We start from the raw sequence: 24,696 nt of genomic DNA on the forward strand, positions 1-24,696 counted from the left end.
CAATGGTAGACAGAAGCCTACGTACTATTTGTAGAACAAAGAAAAAGAAATGTTGAAAGTCATCTTTAGAGAACACTGGAATACAAGTCGTTAACCGAACTTATATGAGGTTGATTTTGCAACTATTAGGAATTGTATTAGTTTGTGTTTAAAGATCTAATGTTGAAACATCTTTAGAGAAATGGAATACAATCTTAACTCTCTTATATAATCACCAAAGAGCAGTAAAAATAATGGCATTGCCCATTTGAACTATAGCTCAAAAACGCAATCAACAAGACTAATAATTGTTCTAAATGCCTACTTTGTCCTTGTATCATCTTCATATCTCTTCAGCTACATGAACTGCGAATCTCAAAAACTTCAAGTTACACTTTTCCAAAACCAATTGCGTGGGCATTCCCAAAGTTCTCTTCGTCAAACTATAACTTTATTTCTTGTTTGAATTTTTCCTTTCCATGAATCTTTATGATTGAGGTTGTGTTACAGTAGAACGTTAGTAATGTCCATTGAATTGGCACTTGCCAGTTGCCCAATAGGTATCATCCAAATGCAAAAGACGGCACGGGGCGCGTACTTGCCCAATATGTATCATCGAAATGCTATGCTCTGCTCACGCCCCACTGCAATGCAGTATATTAGTAAATATATATTTTTAGTCCACTCGATTCCCGGTGGGGTAAGGTGGCCCAAAACGTTATTTGGTTGGTTTCATGGGTCCTCATCTTCTCCAATATACTCCGTAAATATATAGTTTTTTTACTCGGGGAAATGGTTACAAAAATGTGTTAAAAATGCATAAATCCACAACCTGGCAAACTGGGCCGGTTTTAAGAAAAGGGCTTGGGCTGGATAGAGTGTACCTGAAAACCGGGCGTTATCTTCTACTCAGACGAGAAAGTGATTGAACAGTGAAGAATGAGTATGCTACTGAGCAGCAGCAGCAGCAGTTTATTCTCTGTCCTTAATACTCCAAGTAATAATGTTATTGAAAAATGGCGGCCAATCTTTAGAATCCATACAAGGGGAAGCAAAATCTTTCCCACCTGCTTGTTCAAAACTAGTGTCTGCTACTCATTTCCTCCTTCCAGCACCAGAAGAGCTTACTCTGATGACACATCATCATCATCATCATTCATTGTCGTCAACTTTTATCGTTTCGTATTCATTCAAGACCCACACGACCTAGTCTCCACCCATCTCTCCTTCTTAAAGGTACTCCATTTCCATTTTATTCTCTTTACTTTTAATAATATCACTGTATATATGAACTAACCATTGTTTGTGCAATTTTCAATGTGTGTGCAGGGTCTTGACATTCGCGGTCGAATTTACCTCAATGAGCAAGGCATTAATGCACAGGTTGTATCCCATTACTTACTTATACCTTCATCATTGTTTCAGTTGTTAGTTGTTGCAATAAACTTTTATGGTTATGGCCAATTCAACATTTCTTCTCATGGACACCTATTGGAGATTTCTCCTCTATAGGATTCACTTTGTTCAAATTTATAACATTGCTTATACACTTACAATGGACCATTTAACTGTTTCAGTAGCGTTACTAGCTTTTCTTATACCCATTGTGCAATAATCAAAATTTAGATTTGCAAAATCCTAAAAGTTTTATTGAGACTCAATAATTTATAACACAAAAAACTAAACAACTTAAACTCTAAATAAGCTATTGCCTATGTCTTCAAAACAATGATCTAACAATCTACATCAGATCTAAATAAGATTGTCCCTTGTAATACAACAACTACCCCAGAGTAATTGAACACAAATTTCGTAAGAAGTTTTAGTGGACTCCTAGACAAAATACCTTACAAATAAGTTTAGTAGTTATCCAAATAAAATTTTAACTATCTTACCTGGACACTAAGATCTCCATGTCCATTTCCTGATCTAATAATATGCTACATTTGCAGTTCAGTGGTCCATCTGTGGATGCTTTAATGTACCTTGAGTGGATAAAAGAAGACAGCAGATTTTCTGACATTTTGGTACAGATTTCTCCGCCTGTAAATGGGCATTCTTTTCCACTCCATTAAAACTAAGGGTATAAACCTTCTCTAGTACAGGCAAGCTATACATCTGCTAAATTATTTCCTTTCCTATATGTTTCTGATTTGCATCTGTTTACAGTTTCTACCCTGTAATTGAGTAATCCCTACGAAACTAGGATGGCTACCACAGGTGTGACGACCTGACTGTTCCCAGTCCTTGGGAACTCTGAGTTACTTGGTAACTGTTAACTTGTGCAGCTGTTAGCCACATCATTTCTTAATAACAAAACTAAAGTTCAAGAACTATAAAATATTTTGTACATGTGGCTCTCTGACTAGGATTTCTTTTGGGTTCACATGACACCCAAGACAGTTGGAGCTTGGACCCAACTGGTTAGTCCTTGAAAATTAGCATTCTCTACAGCTAAAAGTCTCATGGGTGGGAACTGGCTGGCTTTTACTGTGCATACTGCATAGTATGCTTTCACCTTTTAACTTAGAATAGATTTCCATTAAGCACATCTACCGTGGCTAGGATTACCATGTTGACTCGGCTGCCAGAGACATCAATTTTGATTAAGTAAAAGAGCAAACACATCGATTCTGATAAGTAGGTGTGGTACCGTTAAGTTTGGCAAAAGAAAACTAGGAAATTGAAAACCAAATTAGTTACAAAATAGATGGAAACAATTGCAGTATAATTAAGTATTTAAGTGCTTCTATAGGATGCCGTTAAGTGCTGAACGTTTCTGAGAAACTAATGGTGGTTAGTGGTTTTACATCTGCATCAGCTTCTTTGATGTCAGATACAGAGGTTGTTAATATCACTTGTGTAGCTTTCAATTCTATCACCAACTCTACCTGCAAACACTCTCCAGTGTTGTCTTTTTCTTAGTAGTAATTATTTCTTGACTTTTCATTTTTCACTGGATGGATTCTTAACAAAGATAATTAATTAATTAATTAATAATTATTATTATTTATTTATGTTTTTGTCTTTTCCAGTTGGAAGGAGGTATATCACATCTTCCTTTGCTTGATCCTTCTATGCGAGCTACCCCATTAGCACCATCCGAGTGGAGGAACAGATTGCAGGCAGCATCAAGTCTGAATCTTAATAATAAAGCCATTGTATTAGATGTTAGAAATGGTAATGAAGAGTTCTACTTTGACCTTTTATTAGGAAAGGCTTTCTTAATAGGATTGCTTTACCAAAAGAGTTTTTTTTTTCTGACACATTTTGTTTTTCGAAGTTCTTACATTTTCTTTGCAATTATATCGTTTTTATTTGGTTAATGTTATGTAATTCTCACTCTGTTGAATCCACAGCTTTCATTATAGAGGGTACAAAGTAGTAGTGTCGATTACTATGTTTATACAGTTGATTGATGCATGGGAAATGACTTATGTGCTCAAACTGTGGTTGTTAACATCTTCCATTTTTGCTATTAGCAGGTTATGAATGGGATATTGGTCATTTCCATGGAGCTCAACGACCAGATGTGGACTGCTTTAGGAGCACCGCCTTTGGCCTATCTGAGTCAGAGGTATGTAATTTATCATCTGTGCCTAGAATTTACTTATATGTGCAAAATGGGTTTTGTTTAATATCATATCTTCATATAACTGTTACTTTTAATTAAACAAAACAATATAGGCATTGCTGAAATGTAGTCCAGCAAAAGAATCTAGGCATTGCTGAATCCACTCCAGCTACCCGACATTGTTTCTTCCATACCTAAACTTTGCCACATTAAAACAGTATTAAAGTTTTTAGGGATCTAAGAACCGTTCAATAGCCAAAATATCTTGTAGGTCTAGGAACCATAACGTTGATTCGATGAAAATTCTAGTTTGCGATCAAATCACTATAATTATGAATAAATAATGAAAAAAACATGGTGGAATCTATTTAGGATCTAAAGGTTGGAGTGGCGTAGTCTGTTAATCATGATATGGACAATTTTCTGTTTTTACTTTTTGTTGTTAATTGAAACAACTGCACCTCCGTATGCTTAATGTTTTGATGTTAGATGTTACAGGTCGGGGTCTACCTTAACCCATAACTTAAATGCTTAATCCTCGTAGCACTAGTTTGTAGGAACTTAATAATAAACAAAAAGGAAGAAGAAGAAGAAGACTAGCAGCGCCCAGACGCCCAGTAAATATTAAAAATGGACTAGCAGTGCAATTTGTAACGTGCCTGTCATCCACTGTTGTATAAACTTTATAATTCAACAAATAAAATGAAAAACTGCACTTGTGTACTAGTGCAATAATAATTGCGTTAATTACTGAATATGCATTAGTGCATTCCAGTTTTCGAGTAATATTTATATTTGCCAAGATATTTAGTCTTTTTTGGAATCCCAATCTACCTCAAAATAGTTGTATTTTGGGATCTAACCTCCAAAATCATGAGTGACTTATACCCTCGATTCCCCCCTCGAAGAAGCATGCTGGAGGCTTGCTAATCTATACCAACTTTTACAGCTTATTATATGGACTCAAGTCAGACATCTCTTTTTACAGTTGTTTTAAACTCACTACGCATATGTTATTTTACAGCTTATCGATTCGGATCCACTAGCTAATGTCGATAAAGAGAAAACAGATATACTAATGTACTGTACGGGAGGCATCCGCTGTGACATATATTCTTCTATTCTCAGGTACATGCCCACAATAGAGAGAAGTTAGCAGGTTAAGCTGCAAGATTCAGCTGGGTGGACTAACCTGGTTAATCGTTATTATTTATTTTTAAAATTTTAATTTTATTATAATCAATCTGGTTAATCTATGAACCAGTACCAATTTTGTTGATATAGAAATAGGTTTCTTTGATATGGCTTTGATTTATTCAGTTCTGAGTTCAGACTGAGTCTGTGACTCACAAAGACCAGTTATACGGATTTGATGATCGCAAACCATATGTTAAGAAAAATAGAATTGCTTTCGAAAAAAGGTGGTTTATGGTTGAAGTATTAGGTTTGTCATGAGGGACCATCTTATAGGTGGTCCACGTGAACCATTGAGCTTGGATCACATTACATATTTACATCTGCAATATGGATTTGCTGCTCACAAGGGATAAGGAACTCCTACAAAATGTCCATTATTTCTCAGCTAACGTCTTTCTTGATTCTCCTAATTTCATCTTAGTTTTATGGCAGAGAGAGGGGCTTTCAGAACTTGTTCACATTGAAGGGAGGTGTATCTCATTATCTTGAGAAGGAAGACCCTGTTAAGTGGATTGGGAATTTGTTTGTTTTGACTCCGTCTTTCTCTTCCACCTTCTACTTACAAGCCAGAGGCTGTGAGCAATAGAGACAAGCCTCATTTAGTGTGTGATGATAGCAACTTTGCAAGATGCTATATATGTCAGTCACACCTTAGCGAGTTGAGACAATCAAATTGTGCAAATATTGATTGCAATCGGCTTTTCCTGTAAGTCACTTCCAGTTGCCACTTACTCTTAGCTTTAAGGACACATACTTATGAAGCTCTAGAAGTGCAAGGATGAGTAATCTTTCTACTCTGAAATGGGGTATCTCCTTAGTGATTATTCATACCATGTCCATCTGGATGATCAAATAACTAGTGCATTTCTTGCTCATGCAAATGGTGACTGGAAAAACCTGTCATAAAGCTTCATCTCAATTAGTGCAAGTGATGAGCATTAAGCCTTATAGGGTTGTTCATCCGTTGCATCTGTGACTTCTTTTTTCCTTCTCAGCGAGAAGTTGTTTTCGTATGTTCCCACACACCGCCACACTGGTCAAACTATACATAACCTGTCAGTAAGCTCTATAGTCGTTAAATTTGTAAATAATATTTTTATCTCATCGACATGTTATTAGGCACATGGTGTACTCCTGGAAGCAATTGATTCAACCCTTCTTATTCTTCTTTCTTCTTGTCTTTATTTTTCCTTTGACAAATTTGGAATTTCAAGAAGTAACAAGCGATAATGCAAGAGTTTTACTTGTATCCATTACTCAAGTACTAGATTGGTTTATCCATTACTCAAGTATTTTACTTTTTGCCTATATCTTTCAGATGTTGTTCAACCTGCTTGATGGAGGTATGTGGATGTTGCTGTTTAGACTGCACATGTGCTCCTCGGCTTAGACCTATTCTTTCCAGGCATCAGAGATACGAGAAGTGGCATATTTATAGAGACCAGAAAGTACCAAATGAATCAGTGGTTTGATCAGATCAACCTTCTCCGGATCATTTTGAGGTCTGTTTCCACCTTAGTGTATGCTTTACTTGAGGGAATGCATATCAGGCCAAACTATAGCAACTTTGTTCACTAACTTGAGTTCCAAGCAAATAAAAACTTGTGTTCTATTAGATGTTTATTTTTGTGTTTTTCGGTTATCTCTCGAAGCAGACCAATGGGCATTACCCACTGGCCTCCATTCGTACATCTACGCGACTTCCCCTCTGGAATCTCCCTGTTCTGATTCAAAACCCACAATCTTGTAGTTCTTCGTCACACAGGCAGGGTCAATCAGATTCCCAAACCAAACGTTCTACTTGCGTTCACAACACGCAGCATCACCAAGTATCAGGTTCCCTTGTAGGATATCCCACACTTGTCTCTGGATGTGTACTGTGAAAATGACCACACAAGGTGTAGTCCTGGACTCAGATATCCCTTTAGCTAACACTGACAGAATATAAGTTAAACAAAAAATAGAAGCCTGTAGAAACTAGAAATTTTAAAGTGGCTCTTTATACATGTGAAAACCTTCTCACGGCGTAAGATACAAGAATTACTCTATCTGCTTCTGCTTCTTCTACAGCAGGCAATCTAGTCGTGGAATTTTATTTCCACCATGCAATCGTGTATTTTTCCTATATTTTCTAGTTTTTACATGGCTGAGTGAAGTGGCCGATACATGCCATTTGTGCAAAACTCTACCAAACACATTGTAGAATTTGAGGTTGACTTGATTTTGATTTAATTGCACTGACATGAAGCCTGGTCCATCATAGAACAGGTGCACTCCATCTCCATTCCCTCCTTGAGCATCACCCCTCCAGGCCTTAGACCCTCCTCCACTTGTTAGAAATTGCAGTGGACTGCAGTAGAACCTAATTCCTTTAGTAACATTGATCAAATTTTCTCTAACTTTTTAAGTTCAATTGAGATGAACTTTACCTGTCATTGCTACTAATGTGTTCGAGACAGTGATCATGCCCATTGATGTAAAAATCGACGTCATTGGCCTGCATATAGTGCGGTCAGTTGAATGAATCATGAGAACTATAACTTTCTATTTCAAGTTGAACATAGCTGAACTTTCAGGTTTAGTTTTTGAGTAAGTTCTACTCTTCAATTGCATAACTCAATTACCTCAAGAATTGGTAGAAGCTTCTGTTTGAGCTCGTTAGTGTCACCATGATGCCCGACGCTTCTGATAGCATGGTGACCAACTACAATCTTCCACTTTGCTTTCGATTCCTTTAATGCTGATTCCAAGTCCTGTGTTCATCGGATCAAAAAAATTACTGTCTACAATGTTAAGTCAAGTCTTCAACCTTGACAAAATATGAAAAGCAGGATGACAATTGGCTCACCTTTAATACATTGGCAATGTATCTTTTTCGAGGAACTACACCTCTCCAATCGTAAGTATGTATGTTCGGGCTAGCAAAGTACTGATCAACAAATGGAGTTGTGTCGACAAAGAAAAACTCAACCATTTCTGAAAACAAACCACACCCATTGATTATCTTCATTAAAACTGTTTTTGGTTCCAATTGTGCAAGATAAACCAAAAGCAAAATCTTTGAAATTAGGAAAACGAACCAGCATTAACTATAAAGGATCTCATGCAAAGCCATCTTCTATCAGCCTTCCTGAGCATAGGATCCAATTGTGCTTCCACATCACCTCTATAGTCATGGTTGCCTAAAACTGCAACAAGTCCATTTTTGTACAGATATAAGATTTGGCTCTGGATAGAATTCTTAGGTTATTCCTGTCTTTAGAGATTGTAACTTACCACTGTACCACTGTTTCTGTAAGCTGTTAGAAGTGTAGATTTTGGTGAATGACTCCTCAAATGCAGGATCATTTATGCCCGTCAATCCATTATCGTAGAAATTATCACCGGTTGAAACTACAAAATCTATGTCAAGCTTATCTCCAATCCTTCCCATCTGACACAAATAAACATTAATATGAACATTCTTTCATTGGCAAAACCGACGTGATATAATTAGCGTACATTGTGCAATGATGATTTTGATACTGCCACACACAAGAATTGTACCTGAAACGCAACTTCAGATTGGTTGTGACTGCCTTGTCTCCCCCAGTCGCCGACAACCAAAAAACTAATTGATCTATCGTTCTTTGAGGATGGGTGGTGAAGCTTTTGGAACTCAGCAACGGTAAAAGACGCCAAAACATGAGACAAAGAAGCAAATGCTGAAGAGACAATGAGACAAAGCCATGGATGATTTGGATTTTCTGTTGTAGAAACCAATCACAATGTACTCTGCAAGGAGGAAAATCAATTCAGTCTCTCTCTCACCCAGGTGAGGCAGCCAAAGGAGAGAGAGCGAGAGAGATAGCAAACAACAACAAAAAGAAAATGGATATGTTACAAGCAATGAGTGAGGTGCTTCAACGTAATCCCAGGTTTTATAGATAGTTTGACGTTTTAAAATTAGTCGCACTAAAAAGAGACCCAAGGTCCTTATTATATGTGATCAAAGTTCGTTGAGAAATGAGATAAACAGTTACTATATTTACTTCAGAGGAGTACGTCAAATCTAAGATTATAAGCGTCGATGAGCTTTGAGATTAGTGTTGTGCTAATTACAGCAATATGATTTTACACCTTGCATATAATGTTGAGGAATTATAGGGACAGGCAGACAAAAAACACCAAGAATCAAAACGCAAACCCAGCCAATGAGGCTCATGGGTGAACTACTTAGCTCACACTGGGGATGAATTAATCAATGAGTGAATGGATATTATCTTATTCCATGGGATACTTTGAAGTCCTGCTGGTATAATCCATTGTTTGTATTGGAATATTCCGGGGTGGGGATGCCAAGTGTGATTCTGTGGGATCAGTTCTACTGCTACATCTGCCAAAAGACCATTATTACCCATGGAATTAGCCAGGCCAGCAGACTCTCAGAGGGTCATGTATGCGCATCTATTGTTCTAATTATTGCTATCTCTGAAAGTCTGAAGCACATATCTACTGTCGTTCTACAACTTCAACAAGGGCTTTCAACGTTTGGTAACTGAACTTTACATTCTTCATATTGTTTTGAACTGTCTGATCACACACAATCATCAGATATCCAGGAAGGACATTCTGCATGTCTCATCTGATGGATTGATAGGATATCTTTGCAGTTGGAAGTTGGAACTACCAGGTCATTGCACTTGGAATGATTGTTCTCAACCCTTTGAGAGATTTCACAGACTCGCCTGATTTATATAGTATTAGTTGAATATGTTCATACGTTTTAGAAAATGCATTGTACAGTTGCAACAATGAAGTCTCTACATAATTTCTTTTCAACAGTAAAATTATAAATGCTATTATATCCTCCAACGAAGCATGCTAAGCATCAACAACTCAAAACATCGTTTCTGTCCAAAGAGGGAAGGCTGAAATGATCTGTATTTCCTTTTGACCTTATTATAGAATGTCAAACATGAATGAACAAATATAATGAATATCTTTCCCAGAGAAAAATCCAAAAAGGAAAACAGAACAAAAGAAAAATCGTGATTCTTTGGTTTCACCTTGTTACCGTATGGTGTATACAACAATCATGTACCTCCGAAAATTGCTACTCTTGAATATACAACGCCACAGGAGGGACAGAAAACTCAAAAAGGAAAATGGATACTCTGACACAATGTACCTCATGAAGCTCACTCGTATTCACATATACTGCATGTCCATGGCATACTCAGTTGAAGGAGCCATAAGGGAAGCGCTGCACCTAGAGCATAGGAACAATTGGGGCACGGTTTCCTTCTCTCCAATGCCAATACACCTTGTGTGTTGCCACACCTCGCAGATATCACATGCCACCATCCTCTCCCCATCGTCATCCTTGGCACCACAACTGCAATCAACTGTCCAATTATCAGCCCCGCCTTCGTGCTTCAACTCGTTCTCCAAGTCAATGCCACTACCTCGTACCAAAACATGTGCACCTGATTCCATGTTTCCAAATACGACCTCATCATCGTCCATGAACTTCAGCCCTTCCACCTCCCCCACTACGAACCTTTCCATCATACAATAAGTATCCCTATAAACATCCTCTATTGCACTTTTGAGCTCGCCAATTGTCGCATATGGTGGTAGCGCCACAAGCTCCCCAGGCTCCGACATCCGTGTAAACCTAGTTTCTAACTCTTCTGAAGTTTCCAGAATTCGACAAATAAACCTCAAGAGCTCGTCATCTTCATCTTTAAAAGGCCACTCTTTCACATAGTGTTTACTGTCCAATATCACCCTTGTTGCAAGCTCGGGCAACCCTGACATAGGATAGTGTTCCAGTACATGCTTATACAGATACTTGATGTCACGGTAGATATCCAACCCAGGGGGATCACCTACTACTGCTGCTGGAGAGATGTCTACGGCAGGCTCAGTAAATGCTTCTCTATCATGCACAGTAGCTGTATTCCCACTAACCTGACGTACTGTGAACTGTAAAATTTTGGTTGACTGGTTAGCCGCGCGTAGAACAACATAATCTCCGACAACATAGTTGTTGATGGACTTTATCACAAAGTCTAGCAAGCCAGTGTCACCAATGTGAAGCCTTCCTGCGTCGCTGAACTTCTTGTCTAGACATCCCACCTCCCTTTTCCTTCAGTGCATCAACAATTACTTCTGCAGCATACTCTAGCCTCCTAGCAGGCCACCTGCTTGCCATTTCAGTTGCAAAAGTTGAAAATTTCTTATACTTTGGTTCCTCCTCCATTGCAGGGGATTGGCGTTTTTCTTGGGCTTAGTAATTGGTGGTTTAGGAGGCGACACAGCAGCTGGCGTGATTGTTTTGATCTGAGCAGGAGCATTGGTTTTGAGTGAGAGCATGAATCGGATGAGATCTCTGAGTGTAATCAAGTGTGTATCACTTGCTTGTCTATAAACTTCTACAATCTGTTTCATATGTCTATCGCTTTTCCTAGCTTGAACGAAATCATTGATAACCTCATCAATATTGAGCGAGCTAAGGACCCCAATCGCTGCTCCGTAGTTCTGCACATTCACTCCAAAGCTCCCATGGCAGAACTTATAACCCCATCTCCCAAACCATGAGTGGCCATATGCAACCCCGTGTAGTAGCCGAAGGTCCATAGATCTCTTCATCGAGGTATCCTCCACTGTAATTTTCCTGCAACGTTTCAAAGCAGATTAATTATAAGCTTATAACACAAGAAATCATGCAAGCTGGACAAATAACATAATCCCCAAGCAGGGTATGCAGCAACAGGTAATTAACCTCAAAATATATCCATGGGATCTATTATATTGTTTGGAAGATGAATAATAACAAGTAAAATCTGTATGTTCACACTCATAATAGTATATACATAGAAATTAGAGCAAGAAAAATGGTGTTAAGAAGACAAGTCCCCTCCTCAGAATGAATCTTGTTCCACAACTAAATTGTATAGAAACCTATATATCTAGAACAGACTTGGATTCCAATTGACAGAATTCTTAGCAAACACATTGAAAACAGGCATTTTAATGTCAACTAAAGGATGCTAATCTGCCATCAAAATGGTACAATAACTGACACCAGAATGGGGGAAAAAACATCAACTCTACAACTGAAATACCAATCTAGACATAATAATTCTCTCTGAATGTCACTCAAAAACTGAAATACCAATCTAGACATAATAATTCCAATTCCATCACCGCAATGACACAAAAGCAAAAAAAAAAATGAAGAAAATTCATTCTGTTAAATTACCAGGCTCGAAGAGCGGTGCAAATACGGTCCCAAAGATCCATAATCTCTCTGCCAAACAAAATCTTGGACCCTCCTTCAAGACCATTAATAGAGAGAAGATGACCATACCCATTACAATGAATCAATCCATGCAAAAGATGCGTGGCCTGATTCTCTTCATTATCATCCAAAACACTCTCATCCAAAGTCTTATTCCACTCATCGTCTGCCGGAATAATAAAATGATATCTCCTCTTCGACACCAAATGATGACTCCAACCTAAAAATAACACAACAATCAATCAATCAATCAATCAATCAATCAATCAATCAAATTCACTCAAAAAAAAAACATCTTTTAAAGAAATTACCAATGCAACGACAGTGATCACAGAAGGGATTTGAAGAGTGTTGATCAACAGATTCTTCAATGGTGTAAAGAGGAACAAGCACATTATGGGCATTATTGTGATGAACCAATGAAGTAGACCAAGTAGGCATTCCTTGCACACTAAACTCTTCAATTGTGCCGCATTCTCGAAGAAAAGTTTGTACATTTTCTTTAAAAGTTCCCCCAGATAGAAAAACTGGACACCCCGGATCAGCAAATGTTTTGAATCCATACATCTTAGTATTAGGGTTTCGCTTTCTCTTCTTCAATTGTGATGCCATCTTCTTTTTCGATCTTCAAAGTGAACAAGTGAAGAAGAAGAAGAAGAAAGTGAGTTAGTTGAAACGGTTTAACTGACGAAAGGGTTTTCGCGCGCTTGTTTTCGAACAGAGAGATCTGACGGTGTGTGTTTCTTTTCAATTGCATCTGAACCGTTTATTTTTTTATTTCGTTGGGAATTGGGAATTTTGTAACAGAATTAGTTGAGGCCGTTAGTTAGTTCTTTGTGGACCGTGGGTATTTATTGGGCTATTGGTGTTGGCCATAAAGCCCATTGCATGTCATTTGTTGGTGTTCATGATTGCAGATTTGCAGGCAGTGTTCTAAAAAACGCTAGGCGTAGGCGGTGGGAGAGCCTAGTGCCTTCAGCCTTTCGCAACGGCTTTGCAGGCGCTGAAAAGCTAAAGTTTTTTTTCCTAATATATATAGTAATATACACATATACTACAAGAAATAAAGAAAATCATTTACCATAATTCAAAAAATAAACACAAACAAAAAAAAAAAATACTTATTACAAAAATGTGTAATAGTTGAAGAATATTGACTTCATATAAAAACATACTCTTTGTTACTGCCTTTTATTGACATAATTTATATTAGACTTAAGTGACCTTTTTTTAAACTCATTTAAATCTTAAGCCTACATGGCGGGCCTTTATTTTTCGACATTTAATCATTCAAAAAAAAAAAAAAAAAAAAAAAAAAATTGACTTAGACCGCCTCTAGTCGGTTCACCGATTTTTAAATGACTAGGGCCTAGGCGAAGTGGGTTCACGAAGGCTCGAGACCCGCCTTTGGTTTAGACCAATTTTAGAACAGTTGATTGCGGGTGTTATCGCTTGTGAAAAATTCGATAGACCAACTGGTACCTGGATGAGATCAAGGCCCAAAATATCACCGATATATCTGATATATCATTGATATATTTTGGTAAATTGGTACACTGATATCGATATTTCTGATATATATCTACTGAATATAAAATTTTTTTTTCCGATATATATCGAAATTTCTAATATAAGATTTTATATCGCCGATATAATCGATATATCTGATATTTACAATATAAATCGGTTGACTTTTTGACATTTTTTAATATAAATCCGATATTTCTAATATATTTCCGATATTATATGTCCGATATTTCTAATATTTTAAATAGTTTGGAATGGTTACCAAAAAATAGATATATCCAATATATATCGGTTTTTGGGTACACAGATATATATTGATCGATATCGATATTTTGGGCATTGGATGAGTGGATGAGATAGCGTATAAATAAACAAACTCCAAATAGTTACACCAGGAATGTGGTCTGTTGAGTCCAAAGCCAAGTGTCAAAGTGGCGTCTAACACTTGCACAACATGGGATGGCACCTCGCCATGCATTTTCGAGTGCCTCCTGTGTAGCTGGCTAGCTGCAAACTTGAAAGAATAAATATAAACTTGACAAATGAATTCGGGAAAACAAGTATGGAAGATGGATGGATCTTAATGTTACTACCAGAGGTGATCATAGCACTTAGAAGATGCATGAGGTTTGAGGTTAGTTACTAGTCAGAATCTTGTAGCTATGACACTGCATGGCTTGAGGTTTTGAAATTTTGTCTCGCCATGTCATGGGATCTTATCCCAACATCCACTAGATTTTAGAAATTTTCAACCCTTGATAGGAGATATATATATATTTTCCCTCCAAATTGGAAGGGGAGACTGGGAGAGAAAGAGACCTTATTTCTGTCCATCAGTTTGTCCACAAGCTTCGCCTTATTACTCTCCCGAACCCACACACACCTCCACTTTCTCTCTTTCCTCAACTAACGTACTTGTCCTCCTCCATGCAACGCCACAAAATCACTGAGACAGAGATGGTGGATGATCGGGATAGAGACGCTGATAGAAACAACGCGGCAATAGCAGCTATGCGCAGTATCAGTGCCCCTTCTTCACGTACAAATCTTCATTCATGCAGCGCCAACAGCAACAGCACCACCACCAACAACAACATCAAGAAACACAACAGTTTAGACCACAACCACGATTTCATGATCACTAACAATAACATCATCCTCACCCGTGCAGGTAGCTCTTCCAATCACCGACACGAGGTTACCACTCGATTCCTTGAATCAGATAATTCACCAACCAAAAGCAATGCAATTCAACGTTCCCAATCGCAACGACCCCTTCCAGAGTTTGTTGCTTCTGATGGAGGGGACGAAGATGGGAGCATTTTAGCCCCCTATTCGGGCTGCAATTCCTCCTGGCCGTCCGCCAAGCCTTGAGTTACGCCCTCGACCTCTTAGAGACACACAGTTAGGAACCTTCTTCAGACTCATTACCTGTTCTGATACTCAAATATGGGCTGGTTCCGAGTCGGGACTGCGCTTTTGGAATTTCTCTGATATGTATCTCAACATGGGATCAGGAAAGACCGTGAGGCCTAGTGGAGATGAAAATGCAGCACCTTTTCACGAGTCTGTTACTACGTCGTCAGTCATGTGTATGGTAATGGATATAAGTAGTAGGATTGTTTGGAGTGGACATAAAGATGGGAAAATCAGGTTGTGGAAGATGGACCAGTCTTTGGATGGGACTCCTTTTAAGGAAGGTTTGATGTGGCGAGCACACCGCGGCCCTGTTCTTTCCATTACCATGACTTCTTATGGTATTCACTCACTCTTTTCTATCAAATTCCAATATTTGCTTATTAATTCAATAGTTTTTGTAGTGATAATATCATCCTTAATTAGGAATATCATAAGAAAAGCTTTGTGGTTGTAAACAATTTTGGTGAAGTTTTAAAAGTGTCTGAGAGGAAATAAAGTATCTAAGCTCTTTGGCAAGACTGTATAGAGATTGAAAATGCCAAATTATGCTGGAACTGGATATGGGCTACGTTGCACTTATTTGATCTGTTTAGAACTCCAAATCATATAGTATACTGTATTATCTGAAAGGAAATGATAATATGTTTATGATTTGATTCTTATCACCTCTGTTTCTGATTTTGTGTTCCTATTTTTCAGGTGACTTATGGTCAGGTTGTGAGGGCGGAATGATTAAAGTATGGCCTTGGGAAACCATAGAAAAAGCTTTTTCTCTAAAGCATGATGAAAAACACATGGCTTCTTTTTTAGTGGAGAGGTCGTATATTGATCTTCGGACTCAAGTCACCATTAATGGTGCCTGCCCCTTACCTCATTCAGATATAAAGTATCTGCTATCAGATAATTCTAGAGCAAAGGTCTGGAGTGCTGGGTACCTATCATTCGCACTATGGTACTGTTCTAACTACACAACTATCCTCTCTTTCCCCAATGTTTTGCTAGCTTAGTATAGCACAGAGACAACTCTTCGTTTTGGCAACCGGCCTTTTCCCAAGGAATGTCTGCGTCAAGTTATAATTTCCATGTTGTATATGCAAGTAAATGACAACTTTGTTTAAAATATATCTAATTTCTAATGTGAGATAATAGAATTATATCAGAGCTTCTATTGTTTTTGTACAACTGTTGGAAACAGTAAAACATGTCTGAGCTTTTGATAAAGAACTAGTATTCCAATACTTGATATCATTATTCTCTGTGGACTCATCCATTTGGTCTCCCTTTTTGTTTTCTTGACTACTTACTTCTGAATCATGCCAAGGTAATTTGCTCTAACTATTATTCCACAGGGATGCTCGTACTAGGGAACTCCTAAAAGTATTTAACATCGATGGACAGATTGAGACCCGTGTTGACACGCCACCACCTGTGCCTGATCCATGTGTAGAAGATGAGGTGAAGACTAAATCTCTTCTTGCATCGAAGAAGGATAAATCTAGGAGCTCCTTAAGCTTCCTGCAACGCTCACGGAATGCTTTGATGGGGGCTGCAGATGCCGCCTCGACGAGTTGCTGTAAAAGGAGCTTTTGGAGATGATAATCTCTCGAACAGAAGCAGTGGGGTTAGCAGGAGATGGAATGATTTGGACTGGATGTACAAATGGCTTACTTGTGCAGTGGGATGGCAATGGGAACAGGTTACGTGACTTCAACTATCATCCATTCGTTGTTCAATGTTTATGCACTTTTGGGGAGAGGATATGGGTTGGGTATGTGACTGGCGTCATTCAGGTGCTGAACCTTGATGGCAATTTGCTTGGGGAATGGGTTGCTCATAATAGTCAGGTCATAAAAATGGCTGTTGGCTCTGGCTACGTTTTTACACTTGCAAATCATGGTGGTATTCGTGGATGGATGATTACATCGCCAAGCCCCCTCGATAACATACTGCGGTCTGAAGTGTCCTGCAAAGAAGCAATCTACACTAAGCTAGAAAAAATTAAGTTATTTACGAGCACTTGGAATGTTGGACAAGGAAGAGGCTCTCATGAATCACTTTATCTTGTGGCTGGGTTCTGCTGTGTCAGATGCTGGCATTGTCGTTGTTGGGTTACAAGAAGTGGAAATGGGTGCGGGTTTTCTCGCTATGTCAGCAGCAAGAGAAACTGTAAGATATCTCTGTTTTATTAAGCTCAAACATAATTAATATTGGTCTCGTGTGATGAAAATCTATTTTCGGGAAGGAACTGATTACAAAAGAAACTAAATGGCGATTTCAAGGATGAGATTCAGGCAGTGTGGTGTTAGCAAAGTTAAGAAATTAAGAAAAATGTCAAGGATTCTTTTTTTTCTTAGACCTCTTTATGTATAGAGGCTGTTGCGTAAACCCAAGTATAGTAACTAGCGAAACTTGGGTAACAAACAAGGTGTGATTAGTGGCTCAAGCGAAACTTGGGTTGTCAAATCCGCGCATCACCTCCACATCACTAGAACAACATATCACTCTATCAAGAGTCAAAACTTGATATACTATAAATTGAGTATCTAAGATTCTATATAGCTAATCAAGAATAACTGTACTTAAATTGCCTGTATAGAGTGGCCTGCTACTAGAGAGCAAACCGTGCAGCAGCAGTCACAAAATTATCACTTGCATTCTTATTTTGGAAGATATATAGGAGTATCATGGGAACAATCGATAAAAAAAAAGGGATTAATATTCTAGGTGTATTGAACCTCTTACATACTCAAATGATATTGTTGATGCACATGCTGGTTGTTCATAAGTTATTGTCTTTTCTTTAATTTGTGTCCGGTTTCTTTCCTGTTTGCAGGTAGGAATAGAGGGGACTTCTTCAGGCCAGTGGTGGCTGGAAACAATTGGCAAACATTTGGATGAAGGAGCAACCTTCGAACGTATGGGGTCTAGGCAGCTTGCTGGTCTGCTAATAGCTTTATGGTATGTGATAATTTTCTCTTTTCTTGGGCTAAACACTTTGGAGCTTTGTGCTGTACTACTATAGTAGATGACATAATAAATCGTAGTAATCCATCTTGAGTAGATAACACCTTTCATCATCTGGTGAATGCTGACTGAAGTTGTTATAGGGGGAGATACTGTACTGGTGATGTGCATAATCGCTATGGGACTGACTTATCAGGCAATGTGTCTAGAGAAAAATTGTGTACTGCTTAAAATAGTCTGGTCGGAGTAAACAGTAATCCTTGTTATGAACCCTTATTATTTTGTTAAATATCTGAAGTATTTTAACTCCATATATCTTTCAAAACTCATGTACTTGTTAGTTTCATTGTTCCCGTTTAAAATTTCTATACCAATAAATACCCTAGATCTGATGTTGGTGAATATATTGTTATCTTCCAGGGTAAGGAAGAATCTCATACCACATATTGGGGATGTTGATGCTGCAGCAGTACCATGTGGTCTTGGGCATGCAATTGGTAATAAGGTGTGTCTCTTAAACAAATTAATGTTTGTGGGCATTCATGAATTTAGTATCTTTCCTTGTTCATACTTGGATGCATTCAGCATTCTGTGCTTCTTCTTGTTTTTCAATTGTTAGTGAATAAAAGGTCTGGAAATTTATGTTTGCATCACTTAATGTAATCGTGATGCACATAAGCACTATACTAACCAACTTGGGAATTGACATTTAGTACAGATGATGACTTGAATTTGTTTGGCTGCATTGTTCATAATTCACGTACTGGTCACCATTTTTTGCTTCATAAGCTTTACATAGCACAAGACTTTTTCCTTGTGCTTTACACTATAATTTGCTCTATTGGTATTAATTCTTTTGATGCATATGAAAACATGGGTAATTACTGTCCAAGCAGGGAGCTGTAGGTTTAAGATTAAGAGTCTATGACCGTATAATGTGCTTTGTGAACTGTCACTTTGCTGCACATTTAGAAGCAGTCAACCGCCGGAATGCTGACTTTGATCATATTTATCGAACTATGACCTTCAACCGCCCTAACCTACTCAACGCTTCAGCTGGTATGGTTGTTTTCTTTTCTTTTTTTGTTTTTGTTAATCTCGGTTCCTTGTCTAGTCTACATTCGTCTGGGATGGTTGTGCTTAATTACTGGCTTTCCATCCTTTTTCCTGCAGCTGCCAACTCGTCTTCCACTCAAATGCTTCAACCTACAAATGTATGTGCTTCATTAGTCGTTTAATAAAGAGAGTATATATTTTCATGTTCATTACATTTGGGTAGTGTTTTGTTTTCTGAGTAGTGCTGCAACTAAGAAACAAATTTCTTATATATTCAGGCTGTTGGTATCCCCTCAGAAGGTCGGAAGCCTGAGCTATCAGAAGCAGACTTGGTCATATTTCTTGGCGATCTGAATTATCGGCTTCACAGTACTTCCTATGAAGAAGCAAAGGACTTGATTTCCCAAAGATGCTTTGATTGGTTAAGAGAAAGGGATCAGCTTAGAGCAGAAATGAGAGCCACCAAAGTCTTCCAGGGGATGCAGGGAAGGACTTATTGCATTTCCTCCTACATACAAATTTCAAAGGAACCAAGCAGGTTTAGGAGGTATGCTATGCAAGAGCAAATGTGGTCGCTGGGATATATTTCCAAATGCCATTTGAATTTTAACATCTGTGATTTTCTTTTCCAGGATATGATTCCAGCGAGAAAAAGCGGATTCCTGCATGGTGTGATAGAATACTATATCGCGGATAATCGTTCTTCTTCAGCGACTGAGTGCAATTTAGAGTGCCCTGTGGTTTCTTCAATTTTGATGTAAAGCTTCTTCATGGGGTTGTTTCTACTGAATTATTTGCTTTTCTTTTTGTGAAACATGGGTCTCCTTTTGCAGGTATGAGGCTTGCATGGATGTGACAGACAGTGACCACAAGCCTGTACGGTGCGTATTCAGTGTAGATATTGCTAGTATAGATGAATCCATAAAGAGACAGGAGTTTGGTCGGATTATTGGGTCAAATGAGAAAATCAAGCTGCATGGAAATTTATATGATGTTCCAGAAACTGTTGTTAGTACAAACAACATAATTGTTCAAAATAAGGACCAGTCCCTTTTACAAATCAGCAATGAAGGTGAGAAAGATAAAGCTATTTTTGAAATCATTTGTGGCGGCCAGTCCACCATCCAGGAGGATGGTGAAGCAAGTGAGCAGCATTTGAGAGGTTCCTTCGGTTTTCCCCGCTGGCTTGAGGTAATGCTGCTTCATTTCAGCATTGTAGGGCATTATTATTCTCCTTAGTGTTATTTCAGCATGCATCTCCTATTTATAAATCTATGTCATGATTTATGATACCTATTGCATACCTTCTAGTTTAATTGTGACAAACATAACCTATAAAGATGCTCTGTTATCACATTGTATCTCGCTATACTAAACATGGCACCATGAAATGGACTCGGAAACAGATGCATTTTAATTGCAATTCATGACATCTGCTAAACATATGTGGCTGCTGAGCATAGGAAATTTTGACCAGAGCTACTAACATCTGCTACATGTTGTCTTGTTCTGTTTGGTGGAGACAATCTTCCCTATGCTATGAAGAGATTATAATTTGAAATTTGCAATTTGATCTCCTCCGCTAATTTCTGACAATCAAGAATGACCAACCTAAGCCGAGAGAGCTCAAACATGAAACTAGGAAAATAATAGAAGCAAGTTCCTCTTTCCAGAATGTCTGTATTTGTCCTCTTTGGCCTCAACCCTATTATCACAGTTTTCTTATGATGTGTTCTACGTTAATGTCACTTGAGTTTCTAATCACAATAAAAGATTTGAACGAGAAGAGTCACATAACAAATGTTGACAATGTGGTACCTATAAAATCTGTTTAGCTTCTTCGGTGTGCAAATATTATGCAAAACATATCATCTTCCTATTGCCTTGTGAAAATTGATAAGAACTTGAGCCAACGTTTCAGGAGCAGTCAACCTCTTCATACTCATCCATCATAGAATGGATGAGTATTCTATATTTCCCATTCTGTCATGTTTCTTTCTTCTTCTGTCTTTATCTACCCAAAAAAAATGTTTCTTTCTTCTTTGAGCTAACTTGATTTTTGCCTTTCTGATTCTCCTTAAATGGAGCCAACTCCAATATAAGACTGCAACTGTATAATGAAATCTTTTGTCCCAGGTCACTCCGGCAACTGGTGTAATCAAGCCTGGAAATGTTGCTGAAGTTTTGGTGGATCAAGGGGACTTTCACACTCGAGAAGAGTTTATAGATGGAATCTCACAGAACTGCTGGCGTGAAGACACTAAAGACAAGGTGGTGATGCTGATGTTGAATGTCCATGGCAGTTGCTCGACTGCAACCAAAAGCCATCGGTTATGTGTTGCATCTAAGACCATATACGACGACTCAGAATCTAACCATTCGAGAAAAATCATAACAAGTACCCTTCAGCAGCCTGGTCTGCAGAAGAACCTCAGTTCCTCCAGTGCAGCAGATACACAACCCAGTTTGCATAGTCCGTCAAAACACAAAAAGAGTAAAAACCGAAAAAGCACTCCAGTCGGTCTCCGAATACATTGATTGCCAAAGTCAGTCCAGTTTAAAGACATCTCCGTATATGCATCTCAGCGTAAATGTATAACTAGTCACTAGGACCCCATAACATCGGTAGCATGTTTCAGAAGGGCCTGCGTGTTTAGCACCAGTCTTCACAAATTCATCTGTTTAACCCAATTTTTTCTTAAGCTCAACATATTGTAATGTTCTTGGTTGTAACATTCTTTTGCCATTGTGTATAAGTTCATGTAAACTGCAAGAAGCCGTACAAAAGGGCTTCTCCGCTGTTTATATAGATCTAAACTAACTGACTTGAATTTTATATCACCAGTCTCGGTGATTTCATTGATCCCCAGAGTTTCTCAGACACATTCTCTAATGCAGAACACTAAGCAGAAATATCATGCTTTGATGACATTTAACTTGAGAATTGAGGAAATTACAGAACTATGAAGCACACATTTCATATATAAATTATTGAAGATTACAATACAGTGAATGATTCAGAAATTACAATGAAGAGAACATAGAAGGGATCAACATCTTACGTCCCTAATCTCTTCACACCACATTCTGAACAAAACTTCGAGGTCTCTCTCAAATAAGGAGCTCCACATCCATCGCAAAATTTTGCAGGACTTGTCGGCTGAAACATAAAAGATGATAGAGGTCAAAGAAGCTAATTGAAATAACACAATAGAGATTCTAATGTTCCCCGCACGATGGGCATCTTACTGCAATAGTAAGACAGGAAAAAGGATATTAAGTGATTATATATTGTGGGGAAGCAGTATATTCCCAGTAGCGTAAAGCCATTCCAGACTTTCAGTGACAACCAACGAGTCAAATGCTATGAGCAATTATCAGAAGCTTTCTAACTACGTGACTCTGGGATATGTTGATTATTCAACCATCTTGTAACAAAATTGATCAGTTTCTCCTAGATACAAAAAGCAGCAGCAGCAACAACAACAACAACAACAAAAAACAAACAAATAAATAAAACAAATAAACAAACAAACAAAAAAACTGATCCACCAAGATTAGTCCTTCTTGTGTGTACTTTTCCACCAAGATAATTCGTTCATATAGCAGATCAAGCTGATTAATTTTAGTTTGTGGCTCGTCTGGGAGAAATTGCATTCGATAGAACTCGTGGCAAAATTGAAACAAAATAGTCAACTGATAATTATATAATTTTCCGAGCTCAATACTATCACGGGGTTCATCACAAACTCTAAAGAATGTGTCTAACTAACAATTATCAGAAAAAAAGTAGAATTTCTAGATAAAGAAAAGGCTCACCATTATATGCAAACGTCCCCCCACTTGGGCTCCTGTGAGGGGTTGCAAGCAAGTTACATGCTGGGACATAGTTGGCGACTGAAGAGCATGAGAAATCTCAGGCAAGTGTGCAGAAGGCACAAACTGATGTGTCTGAGAAAAGTGGGATGCATGTAGACCCTGATGCATGTGTTGCTGGGGGGATTGACGAAGGGAGTGAAACTGAGTCTGATGCTGGATAGGTTGCATGTGATGCTTGGATGCCGACTGTTGTTGATTTTGTTGCTGCAGTTAAATAAAGAAACTATTGGGATGTATGGTGAGAATTAGCAAATACCAAAATGTTTCATACGACAAGAAGTGACATGAGTAAAATGATTACCTTCATATTTCATGAAATATGTGAAAGAGAATTGAAAAAAACAGAATAAGAGAATGAAAGAAAAAAAATAATGTTGGGAGGAACATACTTACCAACAAGCCAGGGATGTTAGGCATGGACTGTGATGGCACACTTAAATTTATGCCTAGGTGAATAGAACTTGTAGTCCCTTGGTGAAACTGCCATTTCATGCCGCCAGTCACCCGCTTGAACCTGGAGTTCATGAGTATAGGAGTAGACAACCAAAAGCAACCAATATAATAAAAAGTTACAAATCATAGACAAAAAGGGATCCAAGATATTCCATTCAGTTTTGCAACAAATTATAAGAAGAATGCAAGAAATATGTTCCAATATTCATAGTAGGGACTAGTGACTCTATCGAAGGCAATAATATGATAAATGAACACAAGAAGTCAAAAACAATAGCACAAGCACCACGCCACATTAAGTCTAGATTGTTCTACTTTGAAATTCCTCAAGTTGTTATTTGACACTGATTACTCAAACAACAATGATCTGTGAAACTCCCTTTGCATATGGAGTTTTGTATGCTCAAAGTATATTATGTCCTCATAATAATCTAGGGCTATTCATAGTAAACTTATCAATATACATTATACAATTAATATGGCTCATTTAACTAATATATACTTCATAAGAGACATTTGTTACCAAACCATAGCAACAAATGATCCCAACAAAATCTTACCAATCTGCATCCTCAAGAGGCATGCCATTAGGTTTTTCATTGATTACCAAACCATTGATAACTACAAAACTTAACATCGTTTCTGGTCCTGTACAACAAGTTCTGGAAATCGTGGTCCTTGTTTTCAAGAGAAGTTGCTAGTTCCTTCTTCTAAATGAACAAGGTCCTGACAATCACATATATTAGGATATACTGGAAAGGGGAAAAAAGAGAATAGGTGGGTGTCAAAATTACATTTACAAGGTCATAGGTAGACAAGTTAGCAATACCTTTTCTTTGGAAACTTTTGCCAGTCTTCTTGTACAAAACCACCAGCTGCTTCAAGAGCAGCTCCAATGGTCTTTTTTCTTAATGTATCCCATCCAGGGGCAAGTCTAACATTAACGCTGGATTCACTAGTGTCTCATACAAATTAGCCACATACATCAAAGGGTAACACAAATCTTGGATCACCTTCATATTGAACATCTCTTGAATTTCTCTTGTGTAATTTATCTTGGCTAGATTAAGCCACTATAGCCTACCTCGTAATCAACCACTTCAATCATGCGCTCATCAATGAAATGATCCACAACAATTTGCAAGAATCTGTCTCTTGCGGTCTCAATTGGAAGGATATCTGTTTTCAAATTTTTGGTTAGGTTACTTGAGTTACATGAGTTAGGTACAAGATGATCGAAGTTCCAATACATCCATTTTTCTCTGACCAGGCGTAGCAGTACAGTTAAAAGCATAAAAATGAAAAGAGAAAGATCAGGAAGATTGGAAAATACCATCGTTGAGAATATCATAGTTGGCAC

The 24,696-nt window shown here is 38.1% G+C and overlaps 2 protein-coding genes and 3 pseudogenes across 4 annotated transcripts; 2 read left to right on the forward strand and 3 right to left on the reverse strand.

Moving 5' to 3' along the window:
- The first annotated feature begins 782 nt into the window (after positions 1–782).
- On the forward strand, positions 783–6,371 carry LOC147473215 (rhodanese-like domain-containing protein 8, chloroplastic; annotated as a pseudogene). Its single transcript, XR_015210524.1, has 8 exons — positions 783–1,215; positions 1,309–1,362; positions 1,932–2,084; positions 3,015–3,159; positions 3,465–3,556; positions 4,578–4,681; positions 5,183–5,456; positions 6,069–6,371. The product of XR_015210524.1 is annotated as a rhodanese-like domain-containing protein 8, chloroplastic (transcript).
- Positions 6,372–7,175: 804 nt separating this feature from the next.
- LOC147473216 (purple acid phosphatase 3-like) lies at positions 7,176–8,428 on the reverse strand. Its single transcript, XM_086587725.1, has 6 exons — positions 8,297–8,428; positions 8,027–8,183; positions 7,831–7,938; positions 7,599–7,726; positions 7,375–7,503; positions 7,176–7,247 (listed from the first exon to the last, which is right to left on the reverse strand). The coding sequence occupies exons 2-6, from the start codon at positions 8,181–8,183 to the stop codon at positions 7,176–7,178; spliced, it is 594 nt and encodes a 197-aa protein (XP_086443851.1). The 5' UTR covers positions 8,297–8,428.
- Positions 8,429–9,940: 1,512 nt separating this feature from the next.
- On the reverse strand, positions 9,941–12,799 carry LOC147473217 (PHD finger protein MALE MEIOCYTE DEATH 1-like). Its single transcript, XM_086587715.1, is given in 5 exon segments — positions 9,941–10,846; positions 10,848–10,938; positions 11,052–11,411; positions 12,000–12,258; positions 12,350–12,799. Coding segments are annotated over 5 exon segments (1,917 nt in total). The 5' UTR covers positions 12,651–12,799.
- A 1,381-nt stretch (positions 12,800–14,180) lies between these two features.
- LOC147473218 (type I inositol polyphosphate 5-phosphatase 13-like) lies at positions 14,181–21,804 on the forward strand (annotated as a pseudogene). Its single transcript, XR_015210526.1, has 11 exons — positions 14,181–15,322; positions 15,684–15,936; positions 16,334–17,150; positions 17,818–17,942; positions 18,369–18,453; positions 18,845–19,007; positions 19,122–19,162; positions 19,283–19,551; positions 19,637–19,761; positions 19,838–20,195; positions 21,141–21,804. The product of XR_015210526.1 is annotated as a type I inositol polyphosphate 5-phosphatase 13-like (transcript).
- Positions 21,805–21,957: 153 nt separating this feature from the next.
- Positions 21,958–24,672, reverse strand: LOC147473219 (uncharacterized protein At2g02148-like; annotated as a pseudogene).
- Between the last annotated feature and the right edge of the window lie 24 nt (positions 24,673–24,696).

The sequence above is a fragment of the Coptis chinensis genome, unplaced genomic scaffold (assembly GCF_015680905.1).
Source record: "Coptis chinensis isolate HL-2020 unplaced genomic scaffold, ASM1568090v1 utg3391_pilon_pilon, whole genome shotgun sequence".
Lineage (NCBI taxonomy): Eukaryota > Viridiplantae > Streptophyta > Magnoliopsida > Ranunculales > Ranunculaceae > Coptis > Coptis chinensis.

What these genes read in the sequence shown, in the direction of transcription:
- LOC147473216 (XM_086587725.1), bottom strand. Translation starts at nt 8,183, where the DNA reads ATGGGAAGGATTGGAGATAAGCTTGACATAGATTTTGTAGTTTCAACC. An exon ending in ACAGAAACAGTGGTACAGTG is followed by an intron (nt 7,939 to 8,026) that starts GTAAGTTACAAT and finishes GACTTGTTGCAG; the next exon opens with TTTTAGGCAACCATGACTAT. An exon ending in AGCTTCTACCAATTCTTGAG is followed by an intron (nt 7,248 to 7,374) that starts GTAATTGAGTTA and finishes CACTATATGCAG; the next exon opens with GCCAATGACGTCGATTTTTA.